The 23,809-nt window shown below is 43.9% G+C and overlaps 2 protein-coding genes across 8 annotated transcripts in view; both read left to right on the plus strand.

Moving 5' to 3' along the window:
* Nucleotides 1-163: 163 nt before the first annotated feature.
* Nucleotides 164-12,101, plus strand: DCK (deoxycytidine kinase). Its single transcript, XM_064450710.1, has 7 exons — nucleotides 164-425; nucleotides 1,676-1,794; nucleotides 4,910-5,103; nucleotides 5,909-6,056; nucleotides 6,919-7,034; nucleotides 7,520-7,619; nucleotides 10,786-12,101. The coding sequence occupies exons 1-7, from the start codon at nucleotides 356-358 to the stop codon at nucleotides 10,810-10,812; spliced, it is 774 nt and encodes a 257-aa protein (XP_064306780.1). The 5' UTR covers nucleotides 164-355; the 3' UTR covers nucleotides 10,813-12,101.
* Nucleotides 12,102-15,765: 3,664 nt separating this feature from the next.
* The window catches only part of SLC4A4 (solute carrier family 4 member 4), a 231,685-nt gene continuing 223,641 nt past the window's right edge, over nucleotides 15,766-23,809 (plus strand). For 5 of the 7 annotated variants that reach the window (XM_064450721.1, XM_064450714.1, XM_064450723.1 and 2 more), the window contains exon 1: nucleotides 15,767-15,954. The gene's annotated coding sequence lies outside the window, so the exon portion shown is untranslated. Of the gene's footprint in view, nucleotides 15,955-16,488; nucleotides 16,739-23,809 lie in introns of those variants that run through there. The other 2 variants (XM_064450722.1, XM_064450715.1) reach the window with 2 other exon arrangements.

Here is a 23,809-nt window from a genome sequence, read left to right on the forward strand (position 1 = left end):
GCAGCTGTGCCCCGGGGCGTTGGGCCCGGCTGCCCGTGAGCCCAGGTGGGCCGGGTCCCGCCGCGCTGAGACCCGAGCAGCTCATGTCAGGGGTGGCTGCTCCCGCTACTTCCCCCAAATCGATGCGTTTGTCGTTCCGCAGCCCTGCCTGGATCCGCAGCGTCGCGCTCGACCCCTCGCCCTGCCGCGCTCCGGGAGGCGTGGGGCCGTCCGCGGGCGGCCCGTCAAGCCACCCGCCGCGCGCCAAATTTGAACGAGGGCGCGCACAGGCGGCGGTTGGTTTCCGTTAGCAGGCTCGCGCGTCCGCCCCCCCCCGCTCCGCCGGCAGGCGCGCGCCGCGCTCCCCGCCGCTGCCATGGCCACCCCTCCCAAGCGCGAGCGGCGGGAGGGCCGCGTCAAGAAGATCGCCGTGGAGGGCAACATCGGTGAGTGGCGGGCGGTGGGAGGCCGGGAGCCCCGCGGGCGCCCCTCTCCCCGCCGCCCGGCGGGTCCCTTCGCCCCGTGGTTGGCGGCGGCGGCGGGGACGCCTCCACCTGCTGCTTCTCGCCTTTTTCCTGCGAAACAAGGCTTTTAGTCAGGCGAGGAGACCTAAGGCGGCCAGACGAGGTGGGTCGTGCTAGGTACGAGCTGGTTAACGCCTTGGGAAGCTTCACCCTGGCACCCTAGGAGTTAATAGTATAAAAATAACGAGATTTGGAAGGGGAGGGGGGAATTAAAAAAGAAAAGCTGTCTATTACAGTTTTATCTGGTTCACTTTTTTCAAAATGGGTTGAAGTCCTGGGCAAAGCTTCTCCCATACCCTTCCTGATTGTAGTGTAAAACACCTGTGTAAATGTAGGCTGTCGGGTGTTCCATATGCCTGCTAATTACCGAGACAAACCTGTTCTCGTTGGGACCACTCTCTTGCCTCTTAGTTTTAATCTCTACTCTAGAGAGACTAAAGAAGTCTCTTAACTTTTGTAAAGAGCAGGAAAAATTATGGGCTCTTTGTAATGAGATATTCTTTTACTGTTGTTGTTAATTTGGGTTGGTGGTTTTCTTTTTTGCAAGAAGCTGTGCTTAAAATTGAGGGTAGGAGAAGCCAGGGTGGTAGCTCATGCACTGATACAACCTTGGGTGCTTGATAGTCAAACTGATTGGTCTCAGTCAAGTTTAACTATCTCTTTTTAAAATTTCTTGAGCCTTTTTTCAGTTGGCTATCAGATTAACGACTTCCATGCTGCAGGAAGTAACTCATAATGCAGCTTTGTATCTTCGTTTGAGAAGCTGTCATTTTCACTTTTTTTGTCATTGTTTGCTTTTTTTTCTTCCTAAATAATGTAGGAAGACTGTAACTTCATGCCTGAGACTGGGCTGCTAAGTGGCTTCAAAAATGTAACGCTCGGTTTTCAAGTTACAGATGTAACTTTCTAGGGACTTGTTGTCACTATTGATTTTTGTTACGCTGGTTGTTGGCATCGTGTGGTACAAAATAAAAAGGAAACCCCTGTTCCTTAATTAGTTGATGGTCAGTGGTATACAGTGGTCTCTGATTCATGCTTGTCCTGAAGTCAAAAGTACGTGGGTGTGGGAGGCTCGTTTATGGGATGTGAAACTAGAGTTGTAGAGTAGGTAAATAATGCCGACGCTGTTGGTGTTATTTGACTGCCGTCCGTCCTGAATGCTTTTTGTCCAGCTGCAGGGAAGTCGACGTTTGTGAAAATTCTCAAAGAAGCTGATGAGGAGTGGGAAGTCGTTCCTGAGCCCGTAGCTAGATGGTGCAATGTTCAGCAAAACTCTGAAGAGGATTCTGAGGTACAGTAAAGGAAACGAAGGTCAAACTTGTAAAATAAGTAAGAACCACCCCCTCCACCTCTGCCAATTTCATTTTCAGAACACCAATGTGTCTGATAGACTAGGTGTTTTAGTAAAAACATATGATAGCAACGCTTTTGCTGGTTCTTATCAGAACATGTGAGTTCCTGTTTCCCACTCTGCTCGTTGAATTATGGAATACATGTTATTCAACATCAGGATTTAGATTCTAAAAGAGGTAAAAGCCTGTTCTGTTTTGTGTATAAAAGCAAGGGATGAAAAGAAGTTAGGCAGAAGTTACTTCTAGCAGCTGTGAACTAACCAGGTGAGAGCAGAGGTTGCCCAGGTCTCCTGGAAGGCATCCTCTAAAATGTTTAGGAAATAACAAACTACTACTAACTTGTTTATGGTGGTGGTTTTTCTGCCAGCTGCTACCTAGTGGCCAAAGTCATTGCTGCGTAGACGGTTTCTGGTCAGATGTAAAAGATGTTTCATTTTTAGATCTGGCAAGAGGTACCACTTATTTTGGGTACTGAATGTCAACTTTTAACGGAGGCGGTTTGTTTCTAACTTCCTCAGCTGTGTGTTTTCAGAGTTAGACAGCGTGCTCTTTTTTTTTCTTCACAATACTAAAGTAAATCCAAATACAAACCAGGCTAAAGTCCTTTCTTTTAAGAACTAAGATAACAAGCTGGTTTAATAGGCTTAAGCTGCAAGTTAAAGTTGTTGTTTGTTTGTTTTTTTTAATTACTGTAGTGGGTTGACCCCAGCCAGCAGCTAAGGGCCCACACAGACCAGCTCACCTGCCCCCAGCAGTGCCGAGAGGACAATAGGAGGAAAGGTGGCAAGAAGACAATTTATGGGTTGCTATAGAGGCAGTTTAACACAGGGAGAGGATAAGGAAGGAGTGGTGCAAAGGCAATTGCTTACCTCTGGAAGCTGACCAGTTCCCAGCCAGTCTCTGAGTAACAGCTCCCCTGGAAGGCAAACCCCTTCCCTCCCTCTTTTCACAGTGCCCGAGTTGAGCCACTGAGTGTGACGTCTGTGGAGTGCAATATCCCTTTGGGTGGTTGGGGTCCGCTGTCCTGGCTGTGTCCTTCCCAGCTCCTTGCCCACCCCAGCCCACTTGCTGGGCGGCAGAGTGGGAAAGGGAGAAAGCCCTTATGCTGTGGAAGCGCTGTTTCGGCAATAGCCACAATATAGGTGTGTTATTGATGCTGTGTTAGCCACAAACACAAAACCTGTCGCTGTACGGGCTGCTATGAAGAAGGTTAACTCCATCCCAGCCAGGTCCAGTAAGCTAAAACAGAATTCCGTGTCCATAACAATCATCCCTGAAGTTGGACCTGCTAATTTGCTCTTTTCTCCTCTTGCTCTGGCTGGTTTGCAGAAATACAATGTTATAGAAGACTCCTAAAATGAGTCAGGAAACCCTTAAAAAAGGGTTCCAAAAGACAAGACTGTACTCTGTGCGTTAAGCTGTTTGTGTGTGTCCGTGGGTGTCTTTTAGTCTCATGTGCGTTGTCGATGGCTTGTAATATTCCCCTTGCTGCGGGCTAATTCACGCAGTTACAGCAGCAGCTGCCATAAAGCAGCACCGACCCGCACGCCGGTTTGGTTTCTAGTAAGAATATTGTACAGCCTGAACCACAGGCCTTGGCCTGTTTTTTCCCTTTTACCTTCCCTTTTCTGAGAAAGGTTATCAGCAATCAAGGTCTTGATTATTGCTTTTTTTTTTATATAGCTTAATACCAAAAAGTAGACTTTTCACTTTTCCATCTTCAGTAAAGCTGGTACTTTCATTGTCCCACAGTACCAGAAAATAAAAAGATTTTTTTTTACATTAATTTTTGTGCGCACGTGTGTGTTTGTAGAAAGAGGTGTGACTTACTGCTTCTGTAGCTGTTGGTACTTACGCAAGTTGAACCTGAAATACTTCAGATGGCTTAGTGTTGTGCGTTTTAATACAGGGTTTTTCAAGGATGTCGGAATCTTTTCCATAGGATAGGTCTATATCTTTTATTTCTTACTGGTGACACTGATAAATAAGGGTTTTCTGACTTGTGAAAGGTCACTGTAGCTGCATCTTCTCTACTCGATGAGAGTAGTGGGGCATATCCCGAACGGCGGAGCCAGGCCGCATCCCAGGACCCTAGCGGACTTCTCTCCTGTGCCAGCTAGGGCTCTTCCATGCAGTTCCCTGGCACAGTTTAGGCAGTAGGAGAGCCCAGGGACTCTGCCAGCAGTGCACAGCATGCAGCTACCTCCTTTTGGAGGCTTAGAAAGTCGGGTGCTGTGGATATTGCCCTTGTGTGCTGCTTGGCCATGGTGTCAGAGCGAGGTGCTGGCCGTGTTTGGTTTTACTAGTGCAGGAATGGTTGCAGGGATTTAGAGATGAGGCTGAAACCTGGAATTCCAGAATGTCTACTTGTTGTCACCTAGGCATTGACCCCTCTCTCTAGATTTTTGAAAAGATGTCAATATTTGGATTTGGTGTTAATGTAGCAAAAAGATTCAGACAGAAGCAGTCATCTTTGGTAGGCTATGTTCTCTAGTAAAACCGAGGTGCACAGCTTTCCGCTTCCATGAGCTTTAGCGGTTGTCTCAAGGTCTTAGCCCTCTGCCCACGAGGGAGATCAATCTTTGGCCTGGAGTGTGTTCTGAGCCTCCCAGGTAAGATAAGAGCGTAATCGTATCTTAAGGTGCTGCATCAGCAGCTGTTACCATAGGAACTGTAATTAATTGATGGGAAAACAAAATGAGCCCAACTTTAAACTCATACATGCCAGAGTAAAAAGAGCATGGGTTTTGCTACCATGTTTTGTACTGATAGGATGTTGTTCTTTTATTAAAGCTTGTAAATAATGATCAAAGTGTTTTGCTACTTGAGCATTTTGACATTATAGGCTGCAGAGTTGCATATTCAGCTCGGTGCAATGGGAGGAATAACATTGTTGCCCTTTATATCTTGCATTACAGATACGGTTGAGAGGTAAACGATGCAGCTTTAAACCTAAAATAAATGTTGAACAGCTTTAACATCATAGAGGAATTCTGTTTTACCTTACTCGTCCACATTCTCAACTTAAAGGTTGCTGTATCTGTTTAAAACCAGGAGCTGACTACATCACAGAAGGGTGGCAGGAACGTGCTTCAGATGATGTATGAGAAACCAGAGAGGTGGTCTTTCACTTTCCAGACGTATGCATGTCTCAGCAGGATCCGGGCTCAGCTCAGAGCCCTTGGAGGCAAACTCAGTGAGGCGGAGAATCCCGTGGTCTTCTTTGAGCGATCTGTCTACAGTGACAGGTACGTTGGACTGAGGTCCCTAAAGTGAAGGTCAAAATCCTCCTAAATAAAAGGCATAAATCATAGAATCACAGAATGCAGAGACATCTACTATGATTCTAAGTGAACATCAAAATTCTCCTAAATAAAATACATAAACGAATAAAAAGCAGAGCGTGACCAAGTGTCGTACCTCCTTTTGTCACAGTTTTGATACAGGGGAATCACCATAACCTCAGTAAATGGTTTATCTTTGTGTTATCAGCGTTGACAGCAAAGTAAAATTACTGGTTCGAGGATTTATAGTTGGTTCTATGACCTCAATTAGCTATGTGTAGTTTCTCTTTCTTTGTGGGGAGGTTCTTTGATTTGTGCATGCACGTTTTCCCTCAGAGAAAAGAGGGGAGTAGGCATCGAGAAGAGTCGAGCAATTGCTTCCTTTGCTCAGTCTTCTTTTCTTTTATGCTTCTTGGAACAGGTCTAGCTATTTCATGTCGCTGTCCCCGGTGTTTCTGGATTCGGAGGGTTGGATGTGATAACTAAAGCCCATCACATAATCCTTAGGTGTTCGCTGTGTTCTAACACACTGCAAAGAAATGACAACAGCGTACAGGCCAGTGGTGGTTTGTAGATTATTCCGGAACAGCTACCTGAGCTGCGAATGGCGCTGCTTTTTGTGGACGCTGCTGTGGGCAACTGCAACGGGCATACGGAATTACTGTGCTCGGCCGCTTTTCTAGCGACTGGGCAGTACTTCAGGCACACAAAGTGATAACTGTACAGGTTCAAGCTAATGTGTGTTTACATAACTATTTTGTGTTCACAGGTACATCTTTGCAGCTAATTTATATGAGTCCGATTGCATGAATGAAACTGAATGGACTATTTACCAAGACTGGCACGACTGGATGAATAAGCAGTTTGGTCAAAGCCTAGCGCTGGATGGGATCATTTATCTCAGAGCCGCTCCTGAGGTGGGGAATAAAAGTTTATGACCGCACAGAGAATGAGAGTACACGTTCTGTGCCTTTCCTGTGAAACTTGATCTTTGTCTCTGCTTCCGTAGTATTGTTTTTCTTAACAAAACAGAAAAGTAGGGTTTAACTATGATTCTAGACCATTTTTAACGACAAAAGAATAAAATGCTTGCGGTCAGCTCCAATGAGGTCACAGCTGACATGGCATATCGCTGTGTCTGTGTTCTGGGAATTGCTTTAAACGTCTCGGGCAAGGGAACAGTTGAGAAATTCTCCTTGAAATGTGTTTTCTCAAAACCTTGCTGAGATTTATCTATCTGTCTGGCTACCCTTATCTTTCACTGTAAGAGTCGTAATGATTAGAGTTCAGTTCAGTTTGTAGTATTCCCCTGAAGACTGTAATACTTGAGTTATGACTGAGACAGTCTGGAAATACTTAAAAAAAGAATATTCTTCGAACAGCGTAATGTAGCATGCTAGCGTTCCTCTGAGGGCTTTTTTCTAGGCTCAGTCTTGAGGGGTTTTTCTTTTTTCTTTAACTCAAGAATGTACATTTAAATTACAAAGTACAACAGTTTTAAATGGTTTTGATTGGCTTGATATTGAGGCTTTGGATGTGTTTGGGACAGGAACACATGATCTACTACATTTGAAATCTGGGTTTCTGAGAGCCGGAAATATATAATGAGATTTTTAAATGCCTGTCTAACAGGCTATATATTCATGTTTGGCGAAGAGTGGCATTTTGAGCACGGCAGGAAGGGTTGGCAAAAAAAACTCCAGCAAACCACACTTCCTCTGTAGGTCTGCAAAAACAACCTATCTTTTTTCTTTTTTATCCTGCATCTTTTACCTTTAGAAATGCTTACAAAGGATTTACTTGCGTGGAAGAGACGAAGAGCAAGAAATTACCATGGAGTATCTGGAGAAGCTTCATTACAAACACGAAAGTTGGCTTCAGCATAGGACGCTGCGGTAGGGCTTGTTTAATGGTTACTTGAAGATGGACAAATGTTAGTAAGGATGTCCAATAATGCATTTTCCAACAGTGGAACTCCAGCTCTTCGTATGATATGTGACGTTAAACTCCAGGAGTATTTCTGTCTGTACTTCCTTAGCAGTATTGGCTTTACAGCATGTTAATTACTGCTAGGACGTGCAGCGTGCCTTGAGTTTACGTGACGTAGGGCTCTGAATAGCAGAGGATTCAGCTGAAACAATTTTAATAGGCAGTTGAATTTAACGTTAGGTGCTGGGGGAACAGTGTGTTCAAGAATCAATTATATATCCTAGGAGCCACTCTGTAAATCCCAGCTCTTTTATAGTCAGGATTCATGGCTGTAACTTAAATATGCAGTTACGTTTATGGGTTTCTTAACTATGAAAATGCTGACGGAGACTTGAATGATGCATACTTTTTGTCAGCTAGTAATATTTTTTTTGTTCCTATCTTAATACAGAATGGATTTTGAATATCTACAGGAAATACCCATTTTAACGTTAGATGTTAATGAAGACTTCAAAAGCAAGAAGGACAGATACAATCACATGACTGGAAAGGTAAAATTTCATGAGAAGAGCCAAATGATGATTTAGGTTTATTGCCAGCATGTCAAAATGAATTCAGGATACTTGTTGCATCTCAGAGCATAGCAGTCTTTGAAGTCAGATAGACTTAGAACCTGTGTTTCTTCATGCCATTTCCTATATGAATTTTCCATTTAAAAAAAAAAAAGGAAAAAGGGAAAAAAAGGGGAAAGGAAGTATTCCAGGCCTGTTTGAGAAGACTTCCACTAGTAGCTTTGTTTGCAAATATAACTTCTAATTTAAATAACCCTTGACCATTTAAAAGAACTGTTATTCGCTTGGTCCTGCTTCTAACATTGTGCAGGTATCCTGAGAAATGTGGTAGGGGTGGCTTTGAGGGAGAGGAAGGAGGCTGCACAGGACTGAGCTGTGGATGTCTGGGGTAAAGTCTTCCTTGTATTAGGTGTGAAAGTGTCTAACCTACAGCAGTACTCAGTAAATGAATTTCGGTTCCAGGTACTGTGCAAATAGGGTACAAACCCATTACAATGGAAAATTGAAGGATGAGTTTATTGAACCTGCAGCTGCATTTTGATCCAAAGCAGTGAGCCAGTGGCAAACTATGTTAGGTTTTGCAGGTATTTCTAGCTGAACAGAAGAGTACAGGCTATCCTCTCTTGTGGTTAGCGTGTCACAGCAAAGGGCATGCAGCTAATGCAAATGGCTATCCTTTGCTCTAAAAATATACCTCACTGTATAATCATGGTCCTAAAATATTTAACTCATGGAGTTACATTCAGGTAATGGACAGTCTTTTAGCCTGCTGCGTTACTGCTTATTTTCAGTCTTGTTTATTAAATTGTCACTACCATTAAACTTTTTCCCTTCAGTTGTGTTTATTGAAGTGTTGCTGAAAATCCTGCTCAAAAGCAGTCATCTGAAACTTCAGGGAGTGCTTTGCAAATGTAGCTTTTGACTTTGTTTAGGAAGTCATGCCGAATATATACCAGAAGTGTTTTCTAGTTTTACTTGAAGGCGTGGAAAAAGCATGTGTATGTGATGTAAAAAAAAATTTGAGTTGAGCTTAATACTTGCACTAAGAAGATGTAATCCTTAGCACCATAAGGTGTAATACATATTTTAAAGCTAGGCCAAACATCAACATTTTAACTGCTCAGGTGTCTGCTGTTTGAATCATGATGAGATTCAGCTGAGGACAACTTGGCTTTCATTTGAGTAGGTACAATGAGTTACAGACAGTAGCAATGGTACACGCATGTTTTTCTGCTCTTTGGAAATATGTTGTTTACCTCACGAGAAAAGCAGCGTTGTCCTTTGATCTCAGTTTATTGACTGAGAAGTAGAACTGTTCACCTGATTAAAACCAGCCTTCATCGTATTTGTTCTCTTTAAGTTTGTTAATTGATGGAACAACTGGATGTGGCAGCTGTGGAGTGAATGTGCTTCCCATCTGCACCATGAGATAAGGCCCAGCTCTGGCACCTCAGCAGGGATTTCAAAGGAGTTTATTCCTGCGTAGCTGTCAGGTTAACTGGCAACAGCCCTGGGTTGGCCTTATTTTTTGTCATTTTCTAAGAGGACTCCCAGAACCTCTGTGCTCTTTATGAGGCTGGGTGCTTTGGCCTGTTGTGGGACCCAAAACCTTTGTGCTTCCTTCTCAACTCTGTTGCGACAGTCGCTTTCAGAGACCGATCCTGAAACTATGCCTTGTGTAAATTGTGATAAGGCCCATCACGCAGTATTACTGTTGCCGGTTTCTGAAGGGAGGGTGGCTTTCTCCTGGTACCGTTCAAGTTAGAGCATTGGCACAGAATGTTCCCTTCACTCTGTGATGGAGTTTGACCTCTCTTTTTATTTTGTTTTGTGGGGTTCTTGGTTCCCCCCCCTCCCCCGCTTGAGCCCTGAACTAGGAAGGGAAGGGTCACAGCTGGAGAATGTGATCGGAGATCTGTTTCCATTTCACATCAAGAATTTGGACAAAGCATTTACAGATGCGCTCTGTGTTATGAGAGCCTCTGCCAAAACGTTCCCTGGTGAATTGCTGATTCCTTTCTATGCAGTAGGCTAGCTTGAGCAGCCGGAGAGGAGAGTGCTCCCAGTTCAGACTATAGCACAGCGTAGGTGCTGGGATGCTTTTGAAATTGAGAGATAGGAGTTATGTGCCTGTATTCCCTGGGTCTTGTGTCTGCTGGGTTGTCCTATTCTCAAAAATGTGGCCTGGCCCTTGCTGCCACCTGTTCCCGTGCTATGCTTTAAAGGGAGGGAGTAATTGCTCCTCTTGTTTTTGGGGAGAGGGAGTGGAGGGGACACAACAAAAAGGCACGTGTACCTGTGGCGGGAAGTGTGTTCTCACCACGTTGTCTTCCTGCAACCTTTGGTAGTGACCTGAATTGAAGATGTCTGAAGTGCCCACACTTAGAAGCGTAATGCTAGCACACTGCCTGGCACACTGCCTGTTTTGGACCCAGTTCTCAGGCAATTGCATGGATTATTTGAGGTGCTGTACTAGGTTTTGCTCCTCTTTGTAGGATCCCAGACTTCTGACTCGGGGTTCTGGTTAGCTTTGTATGGGCCAGAACTTGACTTAATTTTTAGGTAGCTGTAGCCATTTAGCCACTCTTTAAATACTGGAAATGGAGTTCAACAGTAGCTGAAATATTTATGGCATCATTCTACTGTATCAGATTTTTTTCAAGTACTTTGATTTTGCTGCGTATTCTATTATTTATTTGCCAACCTCAGATTCCAAGGAACAGACTCATTAGATGCAGTGGGTAGTTCACTGACATGAACTATGAACGGTGTTCTGGTAGTGGGCGTGACTTGGTATTTTCCAAATGACTGTTCTTCTGAGGTGGTCATTATCTTCCTCGTGTTTAGGTTAGACTTGCTTTTAAGATAATTCCTCTGCGATGCAGGGTTGTAGTTCAGGACCATGGGAGGAGTGGGCGTCATCCCAACGCGTCTCTCTCCGCACCTGCTAAATTACAGGTACCGTGGCTGAAAAATTTCTTGATGGACAAGAAATGGCATAGCCAAGCCTCAGATGACTTTTCCCCAGTTCTTGTTTCCATAGGTAACAGTAAAGCATAAAGCGATGGAGAGGCAAGTGTAGCTGCTGTATGTTTCTGTTGAGAAATACTTTCTGTGATTTGACAATATCTGTTTCTTTTTGCAGGTCAAAGAATTTTTGAGCACCTTGTAATCCTCTTTGAAGCACAGGCAGAGTCAAACTGTTCCAAACATCTGTGCGATCTAAGGCTGAAAAAAGTTCTGCTTTTATAGAAGGCCTCTGGAGAGGCAGGACTCAATCCTGTTGACTTCACTGTGAGGAACAAACATGCTTTGTGAATAGGGAAATCATAAAATAAATCAGTAGGTCTGTTCAGTATTATATTAAGCAACGCACACAAATTCTGAAGATATGAGAATTCCGAGAGTTCCCAAATATTGTGCCTGTTTCTAATGAGACAAGTTCTTCTGCAGTATCTACTGTATTTTTTTAATTTATTTTGTGGCCGGTAGCTATTTAATTTTCAAGAAGGTAGTGGTTTTTTAGATCTCGAGTGTTTTTTTGTTTTTTTAGAGGAATTGATTTGTAATGGATGTCTCACTGTTCTGAGGAGGAAAAAAATAAACCCCATTTTTGCTAGTGATGGAATTCTAATATAACCTGGAGTTTTATATTGTAATATATAAAAAAAAGTGGTCTGACAATTTAAATAGATGCAGTTCTTTGCAGAAAACAGATTACAACAATTGAATTTGAATTAAAGCAAATTCAAATCTGTACAGAATTCCAGCCATACCAAATTAGGTTTTAGATTGGTTTCCATTGTGCGCTGCAAACTAGGATATTAAGAGGCTTTCCATTCTCTAGCATGTTTGGGGTTGGTATTTTTCCTTTTATTAAGCTGTTAAGAAAATAGGCCTGGGTTTGGTTGTTGGTAAGTTCTCTTTTCCTTTAAAGGGGTATGTTTGCTTGATGGGTACTGTAAAAGGAAGAAGAAAGCTTTGCAAATGGCCTCCATCTGTAAATGACATGTTTCTAAACATTTCCTCAGTCACGTTGTGGATGTCAGAGGTGGCTTCCTGCTTTTGTTCCAGCTTCTGCGTTTGTTGAACAAGATATTGCAATATATGAAGTAGGCTGTCCTTTCTCATTTTCTTGTAGTAAGAAGGGGGAGACCTTTGTGGAGCAGCTGCTCTTCTACTGCATCTTGTTTTATTAATGGGGCCCTTTTTGTTTCAGATGCAGAAATTAGAAACCACGCAGGGTACACATCTCAAGTGAGCTGCTTTGTTCTGCTGTAAACATTTCTGAATGATTGCACAGTTGGCTTTTGAAAGCAACATGTTATTGTAAAGCTTTTTATTGTTTACTGTGGTGCCTGTGTTACCTGCTAATTCGAGATTAAATTTTCTTGTTTTGTGGTTGGAATTGTGCTGGTGTGTTCTGACTGTTGACTGAAAAATAAAAGTGGTTGGAAAGACTTTTTCAGTGCTTGATAAGTGTTGGCTCCCTGGTCTCATAAAGTAAATTATCTTGTAGATTGCTGGTGTGTAATACTAGTACTGTGGATGAATTTAAGATTATGTATTCTCAGTGTATTTGCTGGGCAAGTTCTCTTAAGATTTCTGAAACACTGTGACTGTCTTCAGTTCGTTTTTGTGTTTGGGAAATGATTTTATGGGTGTGAGGCACAGGATTGTATGAAATGTGTCATATGTACAACTTAGTGATGGGTAGAATTGTGCTGTATAATATTTTTGGTATAGTGGAATGGAGCAATAGTATTATAGAAAATCTTACTTGGACTTCAAAGTTGCTTAGTAAAAGGAAACATTTTAAAATCTTTGCTCCAGAAATGCAGTGAGGTGGAATGGATGAAGACTGAGTTGAGGTCTACTTGAAACACATAATAGAAGCCCTTACAACATTCTTGGCAACAGTCTGAAGAGTAACAACTTATTTTGACTAACAGCACAATTATTCCTACAGTTTCAGCTGTCAAAATTCTGGATTTAATTAAAGGAATGGGAATGAGAGTGCTCATTGCAAGGAGTGAACAAGCCTGAGTTCTGATAAAAGGGTGTTTTTAAACCCATCACAGAGCACACAGAAATTCTGTGGCAGGTTATCTGCATCCCCTTCCAGAAAGTTTTACAAAATCTCTGACTGCCAAGTTTGGGTTTGAAGGAGCCAAGTCATGATCAATTATTAGAATGCTTTTAATTGCCATGGTGAAAAAACACAACAACAAAACCAAAGCACCCTACTCACCCTCAGGCATCTCAGGGCTTTGACACATGCTGGGCTGAAGTAGGTGAAGCTGCAGTTATTTGCATGGAGAACAGGCGCAGCACAACCAGAAGCGGGGATGTCATTAGACTGCTCTGTCTGTGTGTCGCCTTAGCCCTCACAGCTCTAACAGCACCTCTGAATTCCAAATTTGTCAGTGTTCTTTTCCTTCCTTAAGCCTATTCCCAGGAACAGGATTGTTGTGGTGGTTTTTTGCCTGTTAGAGGTATGGAAGTTTCTGAGCCGATACCTACGCTTTGGCGATGATGATTTTTGAGTGCCATGTATGTTTCCCTTTCCCTTGGGTAAGAGATACCATGATGGAACTAGCTAGAAATGCTTGCTGCTTGTAATCAAGCATCATCACGATCGGGAAACAAAATCGATATGTGGGTTTTGTTAAGTTTTTTCCAGTTAAGATACAGATTCAAATATCGATTGATGGTGTTTTAATTGCTGTGCAAGTGCATGTGTGAGCGATGGACATATTGCCTCATTTTGTTTTCAGTTCTTGTAGTTGTTTTCTGTATAGTGGATTCTAAGTCTCTTAGTGTATTTACACTTAAGCTTCTTAGAATAGCAACCAGTTTTGTAACTAGAACTTAATTTTCTATAATTTTGTGCCGGTTGTCTATTTCTACTGTTCTCTATTTATTTAAGCAGACTTCATGATGGAGTTGCACAGAAAATGTGATTAGTACTGAGATTATTCTGTACTTTATTCCAGCAATTAAAGACTCTGGGACTCTATTTGTGAAATAGAAATGACACAGGAGAAATTCACCATAAACTGTTAAGCATAGACCAGGGAAGAATGTAGTAATAATGAAGTTAGATCTCAGGAGGAAACAGTGTGCAATTGCTATTACCCAGAGGTTTCCGCATAGCTAGGTGTAGGGACTACTGCAAGGTGGTTTCCCCAGCTCCCGTTAGACTTGCTGCGTGACCATGGGTAAATCACCCTCTGCCGCAGTCTCTCCATCCCTAATGTCTTCAGAAGGCTGGGAGGATTAGTTGTTATTGGCGGGCTGTTCCGTAGGCCTGAAGTGCTCTCTTAAATAATTGAGAATGAAAGCAGCCCTGGTTTTAAGTTTTTCACTGGGATGCTTTGATGCCCTCGTGAAAGGGGTCGCTGGCTTAGATCCATGGCCGATAGAAATGATTTATTTGTTTTTAAAGATACTAAAAGCTCTCAGTGCAATGTTGTTTCTGTTGAAGTTAGTTCACAAAAAAACATGGCCACCAAAAACTGTCACCATTTGCGAAGTTATTATAAATTTGATCTTGAAATAAAAATTGTTGGCAGAAACGGTGCGGCAGTCCCCGTCGCTAGTGGCAGTGGAGACGCCGCTCTGTGCAGAATCTGCCACACGAGGTCATCGTATCCTCAGTTCTCGCTTGCCGAGCTGGCTGGGAGAGGAGCATTAGTGTTTTAACAGCAAACGGCTTTGGAAGAGGTAAAGGAGGAAGAGGTGGCTTCCTCGCTTTGCCAGAGCAAAAACAGTAAACCGATTAATAAATACTCTACTGAATGAGATAAACCTTGAGCTGGAGGGAGGGGAATAAAGCAAGTCCCCATTGGATTAAGTGAAGGACTAGAGAAGGCTGAGCTAATGGGAGGGGGTTTGACACCAGAAGGTCTTCTGTGCAGCCACCAGCTGTTTCTGTTACGTGAGTGAATATTAGCACATGGATAACACTAATCTCGATGTGTCTGAGCGATAACGGTCTTACAGCGCTGAGCTGTCAGGCCCCAACGCAGACAGCAAGCAGTACTAATGCTGGCAGCGCCCCGGGAAGGTAACGCAGTTGTGAATTCTACCAGCTGAAGTCACGCACAGTGCTTGATGTGCCACACGGAAGCCTGAACGGGTATGGCTCCTCTGAAATGAGGAGCCATACTCAGTATGGCTCAGTAGAAACTCATTAGTGACAAGGAGCGTGGATTCCATACTGGGAGTAAGCGGTGGAGTGATTTATTTTACCTTAGGCTGGTGTTTGGTGAGGGTGTAAAATCGATATAACGTGCAGGGTCTAAAAGTCTAGGCCGTTGTGTGGAGGTGACTTTTGTTCTTAGGTCTAGGTTTCAGTCTATGGTTATAAATAATATGACAGCAGCGTAAATAAGAACATAATGCACGCTAAATTAGAACGTAGGCTTTTGCCCATTTTTTGGATTTCTTCTGAACGCTCTTCCCAGTGTTTTGGGCAGGGTGTACCTTGCATATATGCACCTCCAGAATGTCAAGGCACTCTGGCTTGCACTGTGTATGTTTGCTGGCTAATGGTGCTGACGGACTTGGAAAAAGGCGGTTGGTTCCTGTAAATAACTCAGTTCACAAAGATATCGCCAGTGCAGCTCTTTCAGAGCACGTTCCTGTGCTTTCTCCAGCCTTTTCTGTCCTGCATTTTGTGCTTTTCTCTCCAGTTTCCTTCTGTGTTGTTGTGACTTGTCTTTTAATAATGTTTTAAAACCATGTTAAAAACATGATCTCATACAGGTTGTAACAGACTTGCTAAAGCCAAAATTTCACTAGTATGCAGCCTACTTGAGGATGTGGCTTCTGCCTCTGTTCCAGCTGGGTATCTTAGAGGTTTTCTAGTTCTCTTTTCTGAGCCATTCTATGTTAGCCCACATGATTGCTGGGGCTCTTCCTGACTCCTGGCTTCAGCACTGACTATGGATGTGTGCTGACAGCGTGCTTGTTTTCATAATCGTGCAGATTTGCCCCTGGTAGTTTCTGAAAACGATAGTTATTGCTCTCTGATAGGTTCCCTCTGCACCTTTGGCTTCGCCCTCTCTGCGGGGCTAGCTCGTGGCCTTTACCCTGATCCTCTCGGCTGGGTACAGTGGCCTCAGGTCATTGACTGTTTTGTTGCAGCAGACCGCCGGTCTGGTTCGGGCGCCTGTGGCCTGTCCGTGCCGTACCTCGGGATGAGACCTGCTGTCCTACAAAGCACGACTTAACTTTTTTATGTATCCATTCCTGGTCTGCTCCGCTGCTTGTTTCATGAGGGTTTATTGCAATGGTCTGGCGTAGTTGGGTAGGTATGTCGCGTGTGCTTGTCCATGTCAACAGTTTCTTTGCTGTCTCTGCTTTATTATGGTCTAAGGGAGAGGCATCGTGTCAACTGGCTCCAATCTTGTTTCGAGCGGTGTTTCTGTTGCGGTGTGCTGTAACCTCAGTCTGACGATAGCTTGGTAGGATGCTGTAGCTTTTATGCCTGCTTTAGCTGAAGTTCTTGCTGGAGCCTGCTTTAAACTTTCTGAATGGTAGGCTTGCTGTGTATTGTAACAAAGGAATATAGCTCTGTTTTGTGGAACTGGGCAGCTTTGTGCCTTGGAGAGTTAACTGAGAATCCTTGTGGCTGGGAGCCCTCCTTTTCTCGCACAGTCTCTGTTTTCAATGTGCCTCGTGCTATTGTGTGTACTCTTACAATCGGGTTTTTGTAGCTAATGAGCGCTCCTGCTATTTGTACACGTTCAGCTGTGAAGCGTGTATTGATCTCGCAGTTTCAGCTCTTACCTGCTGAGATTTACTCTCCGTCCCCTTTGAACGTAATCACAGCTTATGCACAAGGCTAGGCTTTTCCTCAGAGGACGCTGTGATGCCTGTGGTCTGGTGGATGATTGTTCTGTTGCTTGTGGCTTCCCATCCCGTTCAGCATTTTGGCATGGACAGGACTGATGTTTGGCGATGCTAAGATGCTATGGTACGCTCTAGAAATTATTTCTGATTGTGTCTGCCAAGTCTTATGGCTATATTGCACACTTAAACTTGTGCGATACAGCTAGAGTCTTGATCCCGTTTGTGGTTGTTCAGCTCAGGTAAGTAACGGCTTTTCGCTGATATCTGTTAATGACTTAGCGTTAGTCTGTGCATGCAGTGGGGCTGCTGGAATTTATCTGTGCCAGAGATGAGTCACTAGCTCTTTCTCTGAAAATTCCCTTTCCTCCCAATGTTGTTCACCCATGATACACTCCCAAGGGATACTGCATCTTAGTTTTATGTTTTATTGACGGTCAGCACTTGGCTGTTGCTCTCAGGTGAGGACATCTCCAGCATCTGGGTGCCCTTTTGGCTTTAAATTCTGCTGTTACCATTGCTTCTGGGATTGCCTTTACAATCCAGCTGGAATCATATTGGCACTAGGTCAGAGAGCATTGCTGAAAAAGTAGCAGTTCTCTGTGTGCTTGCTGTGGAGCATGGACTGAAGGTCTCTGGATATGTTGAAGTCCCTCTGCAGAGCCCTCCTTTTAGTCACTTTTTGTCTGCCATCTTCTCTGTCTCCGCGTTTGTTGTGCTGTCTTTGAGGGGTTTTTGTTCGCCTGTTGTTGTATGCTGCTTGTCTCTAGCACTGGAATAGAACCTGATTCTCCTGCATCTGTCACGCTGCTGCCCATAGACTGAACCCTTTACGTTTCCTTTCCTTACCACATCCTGTACATGGGATGGTGATACCTGCGCTGCCCTGGCCGTCGTTTTACCTCCTGAGCTCCTGCGGTCTGAGCCTGTGTACTTAGGCTAAACAAGTGGCATTACCGTACGGATCCTTGGCTTGGATAGCTGCAGTGGCTTTAGATCCTGGAAGGCAATTCTGTAGGAGATTAGATCTGTCCTACAGCATTTCCTGCTGGCTGGAATAGTGTGTTCATTGAACAATCTTGTCTCTCACTAGGAAATACTTAAGGTCTTGAAATCAGATATAGATACTAGAATTCTTAGCCTCTAAATGTAAGTACAGATTTCCATTTCTGCTTCTTGATTTCAGGGTATTATGTTTTGGGGGGTTTTGTTTGGTGGTATGTTTTCCTAATGGTCTTTAGAGCCTCTCTTTAAGGGAGCACTGTGTTCATTGATCAGGGCAAGTAATGAGATCTGTTTTTCCAAGCATTACTCCATGCAAATTGGCTGCGGTTTTGGGGATTTTCCCCCTATTTTTTTCTTCCTTTTATTTGAGATAGAAGAAAGCTTTATTTTTTCTATTTTTGTCACCTGTTGCCAACTCAGTGTATGGATTTCTAGGCAAGAAAGCCTAGCAGCTAACGTTACTAGCAAGGTTTTTCTTGATGTCCTGCCTTTCTGCTGTGTTTCTCAAAGTCACTTGTTCTGAATCCCGTTAACTTGATGAGCTGCCAGTGTATTTTGCGTACAATACACTGAATAACGTGTTACGACACTGTATAAAAGCAGTCAGCTTTCCTTAGTTGCCAGAAGATCTCAGCTGCAGTGTGTGTTCCTCGGTGCATGCCACAAATGAAAATAGTGCGCTTCAGATTCTGCATCTGCCCTGCAGGCTTCTGCGTGAGCAGCATCAGTCTGGGAGCTCGTGCGACCCCAGTGTAACTCTAACCTTTGTTTTTGGTGCTGTCTCTGACCTAGGTTAACCGTTCCAAGATCACAGAACTGGTTAAACAATGGCTATTACGACTGTAGGTAGCTTGGGTTTAGGTGTTTTGTTTGTTTTTTGCGTGTGTGTGTTTTTTTTAAGGGGACTGTGGGCTGTTTGTGAAATAGCTTTAATCTGAAATAATAACAGAAGCATTAATATTGGAAAGTCCTTGGTTCTAGTTGTGACTGTTGCTGACAGTATGTGGTGTTGGACAGGCGGCTTTTCTGAGCATGACTCATTGGCAGCGCCTGCCCTGCTGATAACAAGGAGTGCCTTAAGATTTGTTCTGTATTTTTAACCTCTCAACTGCTATATGAATGGTTGGGAGGGTGGAGAGGGCTCAACGGAAGTTCTTCGCTGCTGTTCTTTTTAAAGAGAGGGAGTGGAGACAGGCATTAGGTGAAAGAAATTTCATTATGAATGTGGACATAATTAATGCGTAGGTAAACCTGAACTGAAAAGTAAGATGTGAACTGGTAACGGATGAGTAGAGTGTATCCTTTTATCTGAATAAGATCTGACACTAGTGGGAACCAGGATGTGGTCTCTGTAAATGACGCTTGATGCTGCAAAAAATACACATCTGGGAGATGTAGAAAGTGGAAATACTTGCACGGGAGTTGTCAAATGACATGAAAAAAGGGGACTCCGCTTAGAAGTTCTACAAATATGATTTCTGCCAACTTTTGTCTGTGGCAATGGACACAGACTACAAATTTAAGACCCCTGGAAGGTGAGAAACTGCTTCAAAAGGTGGTGTACTCAGCCCTGGTAGCAGGGCGTTCAGATAACGACACTCAGATTCTCACAATCGGTACTCAAGTGAACTACTGATGGGGAGGTGTTTGCTGCTGGTTGATGATAATACCTGCCCTCTCACAAAAAAGGGGAAGATGAAGAATGCACGAGTTGAAGAATAACCTGTAGTTGCAGAGTTTTGGTGCGGCAGAAGCAGGGTGGGTAATATAAAGGCTGGTAACCATTTAACAGGAAGAATGGAGGGAGAGAAAGCTGAGTGCAAGGGAGAGGCAAATCTGGCTCCTGCGTGCTAGACGGTTGAGGGACTAACAACGGGAGAAATAAAATGGAAGGGGAGCACAAGTCCCTTGAGGAATTGTAATATCGTTCCTTTTCTCTATCTCTGCCTGTGTAGAAGGTTTGTATGCCCTGGGCCACTTACCAAGGCAAGTGTCCTGTGTTTCCCTTCTTGCAGGTGATGGCTAATGGGGCTAAGGAGACTTGCTGTAAGGCTATAGTGGCTCTGCCATATCAGTTCCATATCTAGATACTGGAGATGATAGGATAATGCTGCCACCGGAGGGTAAAGTGAGTAGGAGGAGGCAGTTTTAAAGGGCCTAAATGCTCCAGTGGCGGTAGTATGGTCAGCCATTTACACCCTTGACAGAGTTAGTGAATAAGAGCTGCCTTGAAGTGGATCTACTGATATTTTTTCTCTGCCAGATAAAGATAGGTTAAAGAATGAAGGCCATTACAAATCTGGCAGGCTGTGTTGTCTCGTGTCTTCTGCTGGCACGGTTACTTTGGTTCAAAAGATCTTTCTGTCGATGCAGGTGTTGCCTGGGAAGACCGGAGTAAGGTCTTGTAGCAAAAGTGCATTTTTTCCAGGAGAGGCTATACTTGCCCTGCAAGCCCTTTGCTGGCGTAAAGCGAGGTATAGCTGTATTGACAGTTAGCTCAGCATAGACTTGGCCTCAGTGTAGAGGCCTGGGCAAAGCTATTTATTTGAACTAGGGCTTGGTTAATCACAGGTTGTAAGGGAAATGAGGGTTTGGGTTGGTTGGTTTTTTTTCCTGGTATATAGCGTACTGTCATAGAGGAACCCATCAAGTTAGTGTGTGGGGTTTTATCTTTGGTTTTTTAATAGCATCTCTCAGCTAAGAGAACATGCTCAGAAAGAACCTGGAAAAGAGTCATTCTCGGTCCCGAACCTGACAGTGTTTTTGAGACTCTTACCTCTGTTTCATGCCTCTAATTTGGTGGGGGGAAAGGGAAAGTGATCTCTAATCCAGCTAAACACATCTGACTCCAGACTTCGGTTTGTTTGCTTGAGATTGAGATATGCAGGTGAGTTTGCTGTAAATGTTTAATGAAAGGGGTTAGAGCGCTGGTTTGCTCTGACACTCGTATGACTTGAAGTATTGTGCTTTGGATACCAGTTGTGTGGTTTTTTCCCTCATTTTTTCCTTCTTGGTATTTTAGTTCTGCCGGGTTTGAGAATAAACATATTCAGTTTTTAAAAGTCACTGATGGGAGGTGGAGAAATGAGATGTTTAACGTAGAGCACAGCCTCTCGAAGAGGGCATGTGCCTAAATGTCTGTTTTGTGAGAAAGTTCGTTCCCCCTTGACCCCCCTGAGCAGATTCTGCTCCAGCAGGAGCGATGTCACGAGGGGCAGACTGGGGCTGATTCTTACCACTTTTGAAAAAAGTTACTTTGGGAATGTAAAACCCTTATTGCTGAGACACCAAGATGAAAAGTATACTGCAAGTATAAATAATGTGGAGACAAACTGCCTTTGTTCCTGAAGACGCATTGCTAGAGTATTTAGAGATCCGTCTCACCCTAGAGCTCTTTGCTTGTCTTCTGTCAGTAGGCAGTTGGGTGTGGTTAGATATGACTAAGCAAAGGAAAAGGGCATTACGACTTCCTTGTAATTAATGGATTTGATTATAATTCACGTAGAGTGGGAGTCTATCTAGAGGCTAGTGAAAATCTCCACCCCAGGCCCATTTCTGATCTCTTCTGCTAACTGCTGTTACCAATTGCTTACCACAGCAGTGTGCTCCTTGCCCCTGATATCATGTTGCACAGCCCCCACCTCCAGTGATTTGCAGCAATATTCTAATGAAATTCTTTATCGGTGTTCATCTATTTGTTTGTTTAAAGTGGGGTGCTGTGTGACTTAGATAAATGTCTTCTGAGTGGATCAAAAAAAAAGTTCAGAGGCAGTAGAGAGTTAGTAAAAGGTTATTGAAGAACTTAAAAGTAGCTTGGCTGAACTGTGGATTTCTTTTTCTAGAACAGGCTCCATCAAAACAGTCACTAGTAATATTTTGGCCTGATCATATAGTGGCTTGAGTGAACTGGTTTCTGATACGCTTGTAGCACAGACTTCACTATTTGCACAGAATTCTATCTGTTAACATGTTCAAATTTTGTATATCCTTTGTTATGAAGGCAGCCTGCGGCCTTTGTAATCTTTTTCTGTAACTCCATCCTCCTGAACCCTTCAGTGTTTTCTTCCTTTTCCATGGCTTGTCAGCTTTGCCTGACATCTTCATGGAATTTGGTCTTCTGGGATCGAAGGGGTTATATGGAAATATTTGATTGTCACAAGTGGGGACTCTGACAAGAGACTTACTGAGCCCTTTCTCACAAAAGATTTTACTTCCTTTTAATTGCTATGGATAAAATGGTGTAATCAGAACTTGGGTAGCTCCCCGTCACCTCCACTAGATGTTTGGGTACCAGCTGGAAAGTAGCAAAAAGGGCTTCCTACTTCCACTCGATTCTCACCAAGTTTACCATGTCATTTGAGGTTTGTTGGGCAGCTCCTGTTTCTATATAACTTATTGTTGGGTTTATTTTCCATAATGATTTGGGAAAGCTGATTATTTTTTCCTCCCAGTCCAGGAACAGTTGCTCATCCTTTCCCATCACTGAAGCAGCTGGTTGGAAATAGGCAAAGATTTCACAACTGTTTGAAGCCGACTGCATTCTCTCCTTGCTGAGAGCCCTCTAGCACTCTCCTTATCTGTCTTAGAAGAAAAATGTGGCCCGTGTTAACATGCTTCACTTAACTTCTGTCACTGACTCCACCTAACCTGGCACAGGCCAGGATCGTTCTTTACTCTTACTCGAGGATTGTGTGTGATTGGGCTTAATCCTGCGCCCCTTCATCATCAGGGGATGTCATCTAACTCGCTTGCCATCTCTGTGTAAACTGTCGGTCTGTTTTCTTAGTGATGCTTAGGTTTGCGAACGAGTGTGGCTTCTACGTGACCACATAAGGTGAAGCTGCCTGGGCTTTCAGGACTGCTTCTTGCCTGGCGCTGCCGTTAAGCCCCTGACAGATTTTTGCCACCTTCTGCGTGGGCTTTAGGAGGAGCTTCTAGGTATTGTAGCATTTATGGAAAAAATGTGCCTGCAGCATCTAGCCAGAGTTAGTCAGTCAGTGATTGCAAACGTGGAGTATTGCTCTGTAACCACACACGACATAGTTAGCAGTCAGTAATCATAACAGCTAATTATGGTTTCAGTTTCTGCTGTCTCATGGTTGCCTTTCCTGTAATCTCTTAGTACATGGGGTCTGGGTTTTGGTTTTCTTCTGTAGAAAGATTCTCTGAAGGTTTTCTGTATAAAATCTGGCCAATTCGTGTCCATCCCAGATGACTGAGAACCAGTGGGTGTCATTGTACACATCTGCTCCCTGTGCTGCCTCTTTCCTGCTGAGATAATTTCGCCTTATGGATTTGGAACGGAGGTAATTAGGGTAGCCAGCATAGAAGTTAGAAGCATGGCTGTGTACCCAGGCCATTACAAGAGGAGATGACCTGAAGTAGAGAGTCGTTCTGGGGTTGCTTAGACCCTTGGAGTTTACCAGACTGAGATTGAGGTATCCCAAGGTGAAAAGGAAAAATGAAAAGCAAGCTAAGCTGTTTATCCCAGGCCCCCTGAGTTAAAAGCCTCAGAAGTGCTCAGTGTATTGTATGATCATTAACCGCGCTGACTTTAGAGGGTCTCAGTTGTGTCCTGAGCCCTTTGCAACTGACCTAAACTCCTCTTTGGGCTATGAATGTCTTGTCTTCATCACTTGCTATGTGAATAGATTATCAAGCTCCGGAGCTGTGTTGCTCCGAGCTAAGGAGGCTGGATCTGCATGTTCCTGTTCAGTCAGTCATGACCTAAGATACAAACCTTGTGGGTTTTTTTTAGTGCCAGACTGTTTGCTGCTTGTTTCCATGGTAGTGCCATACCCTTTCCATTCCTATTCTCTGATGAGCTACGGTGGTGTGTGCCTTTTGGTTCAAAGAGGGCACACTGCCATTAATAATGGTGAAATGCTCACATCCCCCTTTTTACCCCTGCCCTGTGTGCGCTAAGGCTTCACGCATGGAACAGGAAAGAAGGCAAGGCACCAGCAGCTTGCTCGGCAGCCTGCCCCGGGAGTTGTGCGTAGCAGGTAGGACTAGGGAAACTCGGCTTTAGGAGAGGGAGCTTGAGTAAGGCAGTGCGAATGGGAAGCCCAGCAGTAACTCCTAAGTCAGATGATAGCTCTTGGTTTTGGTTGGTGGTCACTTCTTAAGCAAGCCTTTGAGAGACTTGGCAAAATGGGCCTTACACCCAAATCTTGTTTGGTGAGGATGCTAGAGAGGCGTGATGGGACGTTCTTGTTCTTGGTAGTCTTTTAGAGCTGGCCTATGTGGGGAAGGACCATCAGTGTGTGCTCTGGGTGGAAGGAGGCTGACTCCTGAAAAGCATTCCC

This window comes from Phalacrocorax carbo, chromosome 4 (genome assembly GCF_963921805.1).
Source record: "Phalacrocorax carbo chromosome 4, bPhaCar2.1, whole genome shotgun sequence".
Classification (NCBI taxonomy): Eukaryota; Metazoa; Chordata; class Aves; order Suliformes; family Phalacrocoracidae; genus Phalacrocorax; species Phalacrocorax carbo.